The sequence below is a fragment of the Numida meleagris genome, chromosome 27, assembly GCF_002078875.1.
Source record: "Numida meleagris isolate 19003 breed g44 Domestic line chromosome 27, NumMel1.0, whole genome shotgun sequence".
NCBI classification, from domain to species: domain Eukaryota; kingdom Metazoa; phylum Chordata; class Aves; order Galliformes; family Numididae; genus Numida; species Numida meleagris.
In genome coordinates, this window is record NC_034435.1 from 1,270,225 (window position 1) to 1,283,057 (window position 12,833).

The 12,833-nt window shown below is 59.6% G+C and overlaps 1 protein-coding gene across 10 annotated transcripts in view; it reads left to right on the forward strand.

The window, feature by feature from the left end:
* CELF5 (CUGBP Elav-like family member 5) overlaps positions 1-12,756 on the forward strand; it is a 32,771-nt gene extending 20,015 nt beyond the window's left edge. For 8 of the 10 annotated variants that reach the window (XM_021378745.1, XM_021378743.1, XM_021378746.1 and 5 more), the window contains 10 exons: positions 3,994-4,122; positions 4,607-4,686; positions 5,477-5,623; positions 8,743-8,887; positions 9,292-9,438; positions 9,604-9,666; positions 9,752-9,835; positions 10,404-10,547; positions 10,658-10,822; positions 11,671-12,756. In XM_021378745.1, the coding sequence (XP_021234420.1) occupies positions 3,994-4,122; positions 4,607-4,686; positions 5,477-5,623; positions 8,743-8,887; positions 9,292-9,438; positions 9,604-9,666; positions 9,752-9,835; positions 10,404-10,547; positions 10,658-10,785 (1,067 nt within the window). In that variant the 3' untranslated portion in view covers positions 10,786-10,822; positions 11,671-12,756. Of the gene's footprint in view, positions 1-213; positions 3,666-3,993; positions 4,123-4,606; positions 4,687-5,476; positions 5,624-8,742; positions 8,888-9,291; positions 9,439-9,603; positions 9,667-9,751; positions 9,836-10,403; positions 10,548-10,657; positions 10,823-11,670 lie in introns of those variants that run through there. The other 2 variants (XM_021378749.1, XR_002433025.1) reach the window with 2 other exon arrangements.

Genomic DNA, 12,833 nt, shown 5'->3' on the forward strand with positions numbered 1-12,833 from the left:
GAATGAGACACCTGGCTTGGGCTGAGACCTGGCCATTTGTATTCCCATTGTATTCCCAACCATTCCACCTATTAGATGTGCTTCACTCGAGAAGAACCACGGCTTCTCTTCCATACACAGCGACCAGGGATCCCAAAATGTGCTGGAATTTAACATCTCTGATGCCTTCAGACAGAGCAGAAATAGGTCAGCAGTTCCAGTGTTATTTGTAAGGGATGCAGATGCACAGCATGGGTGAGACAATCTCAGTCCACTCATTCTGGTTTTGCTTTTCCTACAGGAAGGTGGGCTTTATTCCCGTAGGAAAAAAAAAAAAAAGCAAATCCTAGTGGCTTTTTAATTAATTGCTATGATTACCTTGTATCACGAGCAGCTTTCACCCCGAGGTGTCTCGGGATGCTCCCTACCCCAGCGGAGCTGTGCAGAAAGCATACAGCAACTTTTAGCCACCTGTTCCTATTTTGCCATTCTGAGGAGGGTGATTTCTTTTCCCTCTCCTGCAAAATCGGTGCAAAAGTGGCAATTTTTTTTGTCTTTGAAGGAAAAGGCAACAAAGAAGAAATTACCCTTTTTGTCAGCACCACTGGTTTCTCATCCAAAAAGGCATTTTCTGTTTCCATTCTGTTTCATGTTAGGGGGAAAAAAATAAGCCTTTTTTGGGCAAACTCTGCCCTTTCTCCCCCTCTCTTCAGGGATTGCTCTTTTCCCAAGTGGGAATCTCAGCCTCGAGCCCACGCAGCACCCGTGAAATCCGAATATGAGAGGAGCTAACTCCCTGTCCCTTCTTTCTTCCTCTGCTTCATAATATTTGTACTGCAAACATTCATTTTTTCCCTGGAAATGTCAGAGCAGTGGTTGTTCGCCAGCCGTGCCGTGGTGGGCTGGGGGGGGGAGGGAGAGCAGAGCAAGAAGAGCCCGTGTGGGGGAGCACAGCAGGCAGGACCCTGCTTTGGAGGCAGGCTGATGGTGTGGAAGCTCCAAGCTTACGGAATGGGGCACCGTCTCTAATGACTGCCAATATCAGGGCATCAGCTCTGCTTCCCAGCAGCAGAGTGGAGCCCAGCTTTGGCTCCTGGATTACTTCTTCCATGGAGGCTGCACGTCCCCGTAGCACTTTTCTCTGGGAAGCCATGCAAGTAGATGGGGGCTCACACGAGCAGCCCCTCGGAGTCTGAGCACCTGGCTTCCTTCCAGCTTCACGGCAGAGCTCAGAAACCGGGGATTCCCACAGGATCCACCACGAGCTGGCATTTTCCTGGCGGTGGAAGCAGCATCAGGGCAGCACTCTGCGTTGGTCTGAGTCAGGTTGCTGCTTCCAAAGGTTCCTCTCGCAGGGCTCCTCTTGCCAGAGAAGTGGCCAAGCGCATTTGCAGATTTGGAAAGGGCCATTCCCTGTAGCAATAACCCCCCACTGGCAGGAGGCAAAGGGAGATTTGGGCAGGGCAGAACTGCTCGGACAAGGGAACAGCGGAACGCATCAGCAGAGCTCTGCTCTGCGTCACCCTTGGAAGGAGCCTCCTCTCCAGGGGCTCACGCCGCTCAAATTAAGCATCCTGAATTAAGGACGTGAAGTCAGAGCGCCGTAATTTGTCTCCTGGTGTAAGGGATGCGAATCCTTGTGCCAGAGCAGCCCTGGGAAGGTTGTGTGGGGACAGCTGGATGCTGGGTGTTACTACACCCCGCAGAAGGGATTCGCTAGGAAGAAGATGCGTGAATTCAGCGGAGGAGCTGCCATCCTAGAGCAGGCTTTGTCAGCTCTTCCCTCCTTCTGCCTCTGATGTGAGCCCAGGAGGGCCAGCAAGAGATGGGCTGGAGGGGCAGAGGAGCCTGTCTGTGTTTCTTGTGAAACCTGGGGCTCTCTGCTGCACCAAGTCGGTATGACAGCCAGCCCCAGCCCATCAGTGCTGCGTTAGAGGCAAGAAAACCCCCTGCCTACCCAAGGAGATGGCTGCGGGACCCATCCCACCCACAGCCCCCCCTGGAGCAGGCTGCCTCCCCCCGCCCAACCCCGGCTGCTGCCCAGGTGAGCTCCATCCGCGGGGCTCTGTGCTCCCTCTCTCGTGGCTGCAGCGTTCAGCCTGCTCCCCATGGCTGTTCCCATGGTATCTTCATCCCGACCTGCTCTGCACTCGCCCTCCTCCCATCTGCCTGCCTGCGCCCAGAGCACGTTTCCATGGGAACTCAACAGCCAAGGATCAGAGACAATTTTCCTGCTTGCTGGACAGTATGGGGAAATTGCCAATCAGAAGGTGAAAAACAAGATCTGGAGAGAAACGGAGGACAAATGACGGGAGGGGGCCGTGCTGTTACCAGGAGGGGACTTCTTTCAGTGCTGCAGAGGGAGCCCGTGCCCCACAGCAGCATCTCGAGGACGACAGCTGATTTGGGATCCCTGCAGGCCTTGGGAGCAGTGGCAGCAGACGTCAGGTGAAGGCTGCAGGGTTTCCAGCTGCAGGGATGGCTCGCTGCTAGGGGGTGCCCCGACAGCTCTGGATTCTTTCCCCACGTGCCATCTTGGGAACGGGGCTGTGTGAAATGAGAATAACTGGGGGGAAAAAAAAAAAAGAGAAAAGCCTTTTCTTGCGTTGTTGGTGATTTCACCCCATTCTGAGCGTTCAGAAGGGATTCAGAACCAATAGATGTGGGTTTTTTTTGCCTTTATAGCTTGAGTCCGTAGGGTGGCTCGGCTCTAAGCTGTTCTGCATAGGCAGGAAAGCTGAAAACGTTTTTTTTTTCTTCCAAATTCAAGCAAGAGAAGCTGAAATTCGCCAATAAAAAAAAACAGGCTTCCAAAAGGTTCTGTTAGCAAACCCTCCCAAACGACAGAAGACCTGCGGCAAAACTGCAAAGACTAAAGCAAGCTGACAGCATTTCAGTGGATCTTTCCCAAATTAGTCATCAGCCGAAACTGGAACCGTTCATCCAAGCCTTGGCTGGGGGCAGACGCTGCCTTAGTGCTGGTGCAGCCGTGTGCCACCCGGGCTGTTTGCTCCCTTGCTTTTCTGCAGGGGAAACGTGGCACGTGCACGCTTCTCGCCCACGTCCTCGTGGAGGAGGAGCAGGAAGGCAGCGTGCTCCTGTGCCCCCCGAGCTGGGTCCTGGGGGGGCTTCTCCTGCCGTGTGAACGTGCCGGGTGTCATCTATTCAACCGTACCCACGCAGCGCAGCCCCTGCAGCCCGCTCTGCCGCTGTCGCTCCAAGACCTGTTGTTTTTCAGGTCACTGCACTCAAACAGATAGCGGCTTCCTCGCTATTTTCTGTGACGTGCGTCACATTGCATTGGTTTTGTTGGAAGCCGGCCCCTCCGATCCTGTCGCTCGCAATAAGGAGTCCTCCCGGGCCGCATCCCGACACGCTCCCGTGCCTCACGTCTCCCCACGTGTCTGTGGGGCTGGCAGCGGCTGGGCTGCTGACGCCGTGCTCTCTGAATAGCTGCTCCCAGCAGTCGCGGAGGATGCTGCCGCGTTTGTGCTGGGCTGCGTGGCACCGGGCTGCGTGGGCTGGCAGATGGGGCAGGGCCGCGCTGCTGAGTTGGGCAGGGAAGGGCACATGGAGGCGGTGGTGCTCGGAAATAGCGATGTTGGATAGAGGGAAATGGAAGCAGAGAAGCCGAAGGTGCTGCAGCTGATGCACACTGCCTGAGATGGTCTGCTGGGCGTCCTGAGGTGCCCCTTGGACTTCATATATTGCTCAGGAGGGGTATAATTGCCGCTTGCATTGGGTCATCGGAAGGAAGGAATGAGAATGACGAGCAGGGAATTATTGCTGTCCACCGGGGAGGGGAGGAGAGGGGACACCACGGAACCCTTTGCCCCCGTGTGGAGCTCAGGAAGGCCCAGCAGACTTAACCTGAGCTGTATTTCAGCCAGCAGCAAATCGTTTCCACGCCAGGCATGTTTTCAACACGAGGCTGTTTTGTGCATACGTGTCCCTATCCTCCTGCTTTGGACTGTGTCCCTCATAGAAGGTTGATGTTTCTGTGTTTGCCCCTAGGGGACAGGAAGCTCTTTGTGGGCATGTTAAATAAGCAGCAGTCTGAGGATGACGTGCTCCGGCTCTTTGAACCGTTTGGGGTCATTGATGAATGTACAGTGCTGCGTGGACCTGATGGGAACAGCAAAGGTGTGAACCCCTCTGTGTCGTGCCCTTTCTCCCTGCTCTTCAGGTAGTGCTCGCCTGCCTCGTGGGAACACACATTGCAGCCAGGAGTGGGCAGCAGGGCAGGGAGGGGGAGGATGGGCACAGAGCGAGGTGCAAGGACGGGGACAGAGAGCAGCTGAGCTGTTGGCATCGTCGGCGAGCCCGGCCCGCTGGCTCAGGCTGGGTTTGCAGTTGGAAATGTTTGTAGCCACGATTCGGAGCGCGTAGAGAGCGCAGGGAGGAGGTGATCAGGGGCAGGCGTGGAGGCGGTGACAGCACCGCTGCAAGATCGATGTGAGACCCTTCCTGCTTCTCCAGAATAGGGAGCTTGGGGGGAGCCGTCCCTTTGTTCCCCCCCTGTCTCGGGGGGGCTTTCCTTCGCCCTGCCTGAGGCCCGACCACGCAGTGGGCTCCCCCGCGGCGGTGCCATCACCGCGTCTCCTCTGCTCTCTCTGTCCCTTTCCAGGCTGTGCTTTTGTAAAGTTCTCATCTCACACAGAGGCTCAGGCAGCAATCCACGCACTCCACGGCAGCCAGACAATGCCCGTGAGTATGAGGCCAGGGTCCCTCCCCTTTCCTAAGTCCTCTTCCCCAGAGGGAGCTCCCTCGCTGTCCACGGCCACAGTTTCCAGTTTGATATGGATGCGGGGGCAGGGGGCATGCACACACATCCATGCTCTTGTCCTTGGGGACCATCCTGTCTCCTGGGCTGGTGTGTGTGGATCTGTTTGCCCAGGCTAGTCGTGCCAACACTTTTATCTATAAAGGCTAAAAAAAAGAAAAAGCCAAGGACCGGACCAGGCTGTGAATCTGTACCCATTCAGAGCAGAGCAGCAGTGTGAGCAGCCAGGGCTCCAGTGCCTGGGCACGCTCCCTGTCCTTCTCCTCTTTAGGTGGTGGAGGGGCCTCTGGGGCAGGATGGGGGTAGGTGGGAGTGCCCTGTGCGTGGTATGGGGCTGTGTAACTGCAGCCGTGCCCTCTCACCGCGAGCTGTGATGTTATCCCTCGCAGTCTCACAGCTTGCTGGGCTGGGGCAGCCTGGGAGCAGGACAGTGGTGGATGCAGCCAGAGGTGTGTGCAGCTGTGTGAGGGGAAGGGTGGGACGTGGATGGATGGATGAGCGGGTGGATGGATGGATGGGTGGATGGGGATGGGCATGGCCCAGGTTCCAGGCAGCTGCTGAGCACTTCCACTCCAATATTTGCTCTTCTGCACCTCTTCCCACTCCTCTCTGCTGCCTGCTCTGCCCCATCCCTCCTTGCCTGACCGCTGACTCTGCCTGCCCCCGGCCTCCTCCCCCCGGCCTCCTCTCTCTGTCTCCTCTCTCTGTGCCTAGGGCGCTTCCTCCAGTCTAGTGGTGAAGTTTGCTGACACAGATAAGGAGAGGACCCTCCGTCGTATGCAGCAAATGGTGGGGCAGCTGGGGATATTCACTCCATCTCTCACCTTGCCGTTCAGCCCATACAGCGCCTATGCGCAGGCTGTGAGTATCACGCGGGGGGGCGGGGGGGGAAGGCTGCCCTGCTGGCTGTGGGGCAAGTCCATGCCTGGGCTGGGAGACCGCTGACAGGTCCCTGTAACCAACACGAGCGAGCTTCCTGGCACCTGGGGTTTGTTTCAGTTTCTCAGTCGGCAGCGCAGCCCGTGTGCTTTTTCCTCCTGGAAGGGGCAACAGGAGAGCGCTGGGAGCTCCTTACAGTGACACTGGGTTTCTCTGACACGTAGACTGGCGGAGGTGCCTGGGAACATGAGCCAGTATTTCTGTCTTGCTTTGTGGGCAGCTCAGAGCCACGGTTCCCGGGTGATATTTGCCAGGCGTGGCTTGTGAACTGGGTCTGCGGCCCCAGCGTGTGCCTCAGTTTGCTCCTGGAGCACCAGGAGAGCCCCGAGCCCAGCCTTGAGTTTTCCTTTCTCTGCTGAATCTCCTGGAGGGCACTGAGCCCCCGGTGCCATCCTTGGCTCCCAGGGGCTTCCTCTCTTGGCCGGTGTGACCCACGTGGGGTTTGCAGGACGCTGCGGTGGATCGGAGGCGTTCCCGTCGTCCTCCTTCCCCTGGCTGCGCCTCGGATCTCGGGGAGGGAACCTCGTTGCCTTACAGCAATGGTGGTGGTTGCCATTGGTATTTGAGTAGATCCCAAACCCAACCAGTCCCCGGTCAGCTTTGGTGCAGCATCTTTCAGGTCTTGATGGCCAGGATGGCCATCAAGACCTGAAAGATGCTGCACCAAAGCCTCTCTGCTATCCATGCATCCATGCTCTGCATCTTCAAGTCTCTCTGCTATCCATGGAAGGAGGCTGGGAAACGGCTCGGGGCGTGAGAGATGCTTGTGTCAAGAGAGCATGAAGGTAGGAGCTGCTCCTGAAAGTCATTTCAGGACCTTCACCTCTGGCTTCAGCGGCTCTTTGCTTCGTGTCCCATCTCCATGATGGGGAAGGCAGCGTCTCCCAGCTGCTGGCCGCTTTCTCTCAAAGAATCCCCAGAAACTCCCTACCACGGGACACGTGGAGCTCGGCTGTGTCAGCTGGGACGCAGCCATTGTGGTGTCATGGAGGTGGTGGTGAAGGAGGCAGGATGGGGCTGCACCGTGAGGCAGGGAGAGCAGCGAGATCTTCCAGACTCGGTTTGCCCATGACCTCCACTCTTCAGAAGCACCCGACGGTGACAAGAAGGCAGGACGGAACCTCAGCTGTGCTGCTTGCTTGTCTGCTCCTCGTTTCTCCTCAGTCTGTCAATGCCTTGCCTTCTCTCCGGCTCTTTACTAACCTTCCTGCTCTCTGCCTGCGGTGCCTTTCCCCTCGACCCAAGACTTTCTGTTCCATTTTGCTTTCGGCTTTCCTCCCCCGGAGGGGAGATCCCTGCCAGCTCCCAGGTGCACCAAGCGTTCTCATCAGGGAGAGAGGGTCCTTACCCCTCGAGCTGCCGCCGTGGTCAGGGCTGGTGGTGGTGGTGGTGGTGATGTGGTCGGGGCAGGCTGAGCTGGGACCAACTGGTGCCTGCTGGGCGCTGCTGGTGCGTTCCCAGTGCCACGTGCCCGCATCCTGCTCCCCCCATCCCCGCGGGCTTTGCTCCGAACCTTCCCCCCGAGGCACCGCGGCGCCTGGGGCCTCGCCTCTCGATTCCGCTGGACGTTTTTAATTTGCGTTAATTACGCTTTCCTCGAAGGAAAGGCGTCTGGAATTAAACGCGAAATCATCCCGGGCTGCGTTAGGTCTAAAGTTATCCTGATCCAGTCAGACGAGGTTAATTAGAAAATAGGCAGCCCTTGTTTAAGGGAAGGATCGCGCCCTTCCATGGGGGATGCGGAAGCGTCCGAGAAGCAGGCAGGGAGCAGGGCTGGTGCCACGTGCCTCCTCTGCAGCGGGGGGCGAGGACCCCCCTCATTTCACTGCCAGCAACAAGTTGAAGCCAGCGATTAATTCGGAAGAAATTAGGGGCCTGGAAGAGGTGTGTGGGTGCGGAGGAGGCCCCGGGGGAGCGGGGCGTGCGGCCGCTGCCCGCGCGTTTCCCGGTGGCTGTAAGCACGGAACGCTTGGTCCGCCAGCTCCGTTTTTTCCTCCTGTTCTTAACGGCTCATTAAGGTAATTTTATTGAAGTAATGACAACCGTTCGGGAGCGCCGGTGTGGCGCATTTGCATTTGAATGCGGGTCTTGTTCCAGCGAGAGCCTGCCGCCGAACAGGCGCTAATGAGGAAAAGGAAAATCAATGTTCGTCTCCTAAGTAAGAAACGCGTGGGTTCCTGCGCGCTGAGGTGCGGGGCAGTGCGTGCGGGATGCGCGCAGGATGCGTGCCCCGGGGATCCCTCCCTCTGCACCACCCCGCTGCTCTCAGGGGGACGCGTTTTGCTGTCGCCCCGGCTCGGGGTGCGGGGTTCCCTGCGATCCAGGCAGCCCCGAGGCTGCGGGAGTGGGAGCTGGCAGCCGGGCGCTTTGTGGCCGTGTGTCTCCTGCTGCTGCCCTGGGGTCAGGCAGGGCCTCTTCTTCTTCTTCTTCTTCTTCTTCTGCAGCTTCCGTGTGGGGGAGATGCAGAGAAGGCGCAGCGAGGTGCAGACTTTCCGCGTTAGGTTTCGGATCCGGGCAGGCAGCGGGCGCTGGGACTTGCTCGCAGTCGATGTAGCGAGGATTCGCGTGGTTCTTGGTTTTGCCACGTGCCCCCCCAGCTCATCCCCGTTTCCAGAGCATCCCGCCTGTACCTCCCAGCCCTTCCTGCTTGGCAGCAGGCGAGGTTTACGTAGGGATTTAGATCGCTGCGCCCGGAGCGCAGAGGAGCGTGGTTGCCGCTGCACTCGGAGCCGTCCGGCTGCATCCTGTGCCGCAGCGCTCACCCATGGCCGCCTGGGTCTTCCTCCTCGCCCTGCTCCCAGCCCCAGCCCCCTGTGCTCCGCTGCGGGCTGCAGCCGGAGGAAGGATGGAGCCCTGTGAGCGGGGCCAGGGGAACGCAGGGTGGTACCCCGGGATGCACCCAGGCACCTTGCAAAGGAGAGAGGGGTCGGGGCCGTGTTCCTCGAGGCAGAACCGAGCTGCCCGCGGGGGTCACTTCACGCCTGGGGGAGGGGGCTGCTGCGGGCTGTGCAGGCCCTGAGCAGCCCGGCCCTGCCTTGCAGCTGATGCAGCAGCAGACGACCGTGCTGTCCACCTCCCACGGCAGCTACCTGAGCCCCGGCGTCGCCTTCTCGCCGTGCCACATCCAGCAGATCGGCGCCGTCAGTCTCAACGGGCTGCCAGCAGCACCCATTGCACAGACGTCAGGTGAGGGCCCTGCTCTGTTCAGCTCCGTCCCCTTGGCGTGGGCAGCAGCGACCGCGTCCCCAGGGCTGCACCCGGCAGCGCTGCCGCTCCTCATCGCAGCCCGCAGCGGCAGGGTGAGCAGCGGCGCGCTGGGTGTGAGCGCCCACCAGGAACGGGGCCGTGCCATTGTGCTGGCTGCTTTGCAGGCCTGGGTTTAAAATGTCCCGACCCGGAGCTCTGACAGCAGCCAGACCCGGCCGTGCTGCCCCTGGTTGTGTGGCAGCTCCAGCGCTGCGGTCCGTGCTCTGCGAACGGCAGCTGGGAGAAATGAGAGCTCCGTGTGCGGCAGCGTCACCCGGCAGATGGAGCGGGGAGCGCGGGCGTTGCAGGCCCTCGCCTCACGGCGTCTCCTCCTTGCTCCGCAGGGCTGCACTCGCCGCCTCTTCTGGGAACGACAGCCATGCCGGGGCTGGTGGCACCCATTTCAAATGGGTTTACTGGCGTGGTACCCTTTCCCAACGGCCATCCGTCCTTGGAAACAGTTTACGCCAATGGCTTTGTACCGTATTCAGGTATGGCACGCGGGAGGAAACCATCCAGAGGCCTTAAGAACTGAAGTGAGCTCTCTTTTCTCCGTCCCCGCAGCAAAGGCTTTTCCTGGCCCCGCTGCAGACTCCGTGGAGTCTCTCTGTGTGAGATTCCCTTTGCTGTGCTTCTGATGGCGTTCTTCTTTGCAGCCCAGAGCCCTTCGGTAGCGGAGACCTTGCACCCGGCCTTCACCGGCGTCCAGCAGTACGCAGGTACCCGCTTCCCTTCTCTTCCTCGGGCCCTTGCGGGTAGCACCGCATCCCGGGTAACGGTTTGTTCTGTCTCCTTGGAACGCAGCCGTGTACCCAACCACCTCCATCACCCCCATCGCTCAGAGCATCCCGCAGCCGCCGCCCGTCCTGCAGCAGCAGCAGCGTGAAGGTGAGGGTGGGTGCTTGCTGGGCTCACAGGGGCCGAGGGAAGGAGCTGGCAGAAGCAGGTGGGCCCGGAGATGGGATGGGATGTGTGGCCGTCCAGGAGAGTTCCAGCTGTGGCTCACGGGTTGAATGCAGCTGCCGCATGGTTGTGGGCAGGGAAGGTGAGAGTTTCAGCTTTCACGCAGAGGTATCTGCTGCTCGGGGCAGAGCTGAGCAATGCTGGGGAAGCTGCGACCAAGGAGCTGTCACCTTTGCTGGTTTTACTCCAGCACAACAGCACCCAGATACTCACAGGGAGTTGTTGTGTGCAGAGCCGCAGGTGGGAACTGGGCAAGCTGCGAAAGGGAATCTGCTCTCCGGAACCTCCAGCTCTCTGTGTTGCCTTCAGAGTCTTGGAGAGCCCTCAGAACCCTTGGGCAAGTGACTGAGACAAGAAAGGGGAGGTCAAGGCCAAAGGACGCAGCGCTGGGGTTCTCCTCCAGTGCTGCGCTCTCAGTTGAGCCCTTTTCTCTTCCCCTTCCCCTTTGGGGCTGTCTGTGCTTTGTCCCCCCCCACCGCCCTCGTGCCTGCAGGTCCTGAAGGCTGCAACCTCTTCATCTACCATCTCCCTCAGGAGTTTGGAGACAATGAGTTGATGCAGATGTTCCTTCCCTTTGGCAATATCATCTCCTCCAAGGTGTTCATGGATCGTGCCACCAACCAGAGCAAGTGTTTTGGTGAGTGCTGCTGCCCGGAGGCCAAAGAAGCGCGACACGGCTAGGATGTGCGTGCACTGAGCACGCCCCAACGCTGCTGCTGTTATCACTGCCTGTGTCCCCTCCTTCAGGTTTTGTAAGCTTCGACAACCCATCCAGTGCACAAACTGCCATCCAGGCCATGAATGGCTTCCAGATCGGCATGAAACGTTTGAAGGTCCAATTGAAACGACCCAAGGATGCGAACCATCCCTATTGACAGCAGCGAGCAAGCAGGAGTCACTTCTGCAGCGCAGGTAAAGTCAGCGCCGCCACGATCCGTCTTCTGCATCGGTGTCGGGGGCAGCAGGGGGTGGCTGGGATGGTGAAGGTAAACGGGGTTGGACGTGGTCCCGTGGTGGCCAGGTGGGTGTACGGGACAGCCAAGGGGTGATGCGGGGGTCGGGGTCTGGGTAACAAGGTCTGTGGCTGCAGCCAAGGTGGGGGCTGATCCAGCTGGGGCTGAGGACGGAGGCTGAGCTGAGCCTGGAGCTGGTGGAGGCCGTTCGTCAGCACCTTGTGGTGAATCCCATCAGTGGGTGGGTGCGGGTCACCGGCCTGTGCTCTGAGCAAAGCTTCAGCCCCCTGCCCCGTCCCGTAAACCTTTCCTCGTCCTTGGAAGGTCTGAGAACCCCATCCCTGGGATGGTTCTCACCTGTTGCTCTGTCGGTTCTCCTCTGCTGGCCACAGCGTCAGGCTTTGTTTGCGAGCGCTCTGCAGGGCTGCAGGAGCTGCCTGCTGCGAGAGCCTTCTCATCAGGGCCATCTCCCTCCATCTTTACGCAGTGTCAGCTCAGAGCCTGAGGTTTGCGCGGGTGTCCCCGATCCCCCGCTTCCCTCCCTCCTCCCTTTCTGTTCAAGCGAAGGGAAAGTCCAGAGGAAGAGTTTCTGCTTCAGGTTGACTTACAGGGAGGGTGCTGAATTTGTCAGCTTCTTTGACGCGGCCCCTTTCCTTCTCCGCTCCCCCCGTCCTGCCCCCAAACGCAGCCGTTCCGCAGGACGCCAGCAGGGCCACCCCTCCCCGCCTCCTGCCCCATCTCCCGTCCCTCTTACAGACACCTGCAAGTATGACACCGTCTTTTTTTTTTTCTTTCCTTTCCTTGAAGTGACTCACGGGACCAAACTTTTCCATTCAGACACTGACTCCTTGCCAGAGGGCTTGGAAGCGAAGGCTTGACCTCTGCCGCGGTGTCTGCTCAGCAGGCGCCGCAAACGGACCCGAACATTTCGAGGGGATGCCTGGATGGACAGAGGGCGAGGGAGAGCCCGGCTCCATGCTCGGCATCGGCACCGAGCGAGGAGAACGAGAACGACATACCTCCAGGATTAGGGCACAGCCAGCCGCTCCGCTCCGGTCACTCACCCACCAACCTTAGCACCAGCCTGGGCCAGGATCGCTCGAGCTCCGTCTCACCCTCCAAGGGCTTCTGCAGACCAAGCTCCCGCATTTCGGTGCCGCAGCCCGGCCCCGCTTGGGCTGGAAGCACGGGACCCTTCCCCCGCAGGACCCGCGGTGCCGCCCCGCGCCTCGCTGCTCCTCGCGGAACCGGGGGCTCCTCAGCAGCGAGGCAGGAGCAGCGGGCACGGAACCGGCCGGGCTGGCTCCAGCGCTGCCCCGGCCCGGGGTGGGCGGCTGCCGGCTGCGGCTCCTTCCCCACCGCTCCCTCCGAGGGACAGACCTCGCGTTCCGCATCGTGTACATAGATCCACGCACACACGTTTCCATTCACTTCAGCACGGCTCGGGGCTTCGTGTCACGCTCCCTGCGCTTGGGGGGGAGGTGGGAGGGGGGGGCGGCGCTGCCGGGGCCCGTTCCCTCGGAGCACGCGGCCCCTTCTGCTTCCCGCAGCGGAGCGGCAGCGGCCGAGAGCTCAGCACCGCGGAGCCGGGCGAGGCAGCGGGGGGGGAGGGGCGATGCCGCCGGGAGCGAGGGGAGCGCGGGGTTGGGGGCACAGCCCCCCCTGCCCCCCCGTCCTTCATTGCCGGGGGCAGCGGGCGTTGCGGGCCGGGGCCGCGGGGGTCGGTGTGTTTCTCTAGTCCATGTTTACTTATTGTAAATACCATTTTTATACTTAACATCGATGACGTCCGTGATTTGTATAATGTACTTTATTTCTGCTACAGGTAATTTCATGGGAGTTTAAACTTAATCTAATTTTGAACAAAAAAAAAAAAAAAAAAAAAAAAAAAAAGCGACCAACAAATGGAAAACGGGGGGGGAGGAAGGGAGAGGGGAGCAGCAGCAGCAGGATCCCGGCGGGGCCCAGCC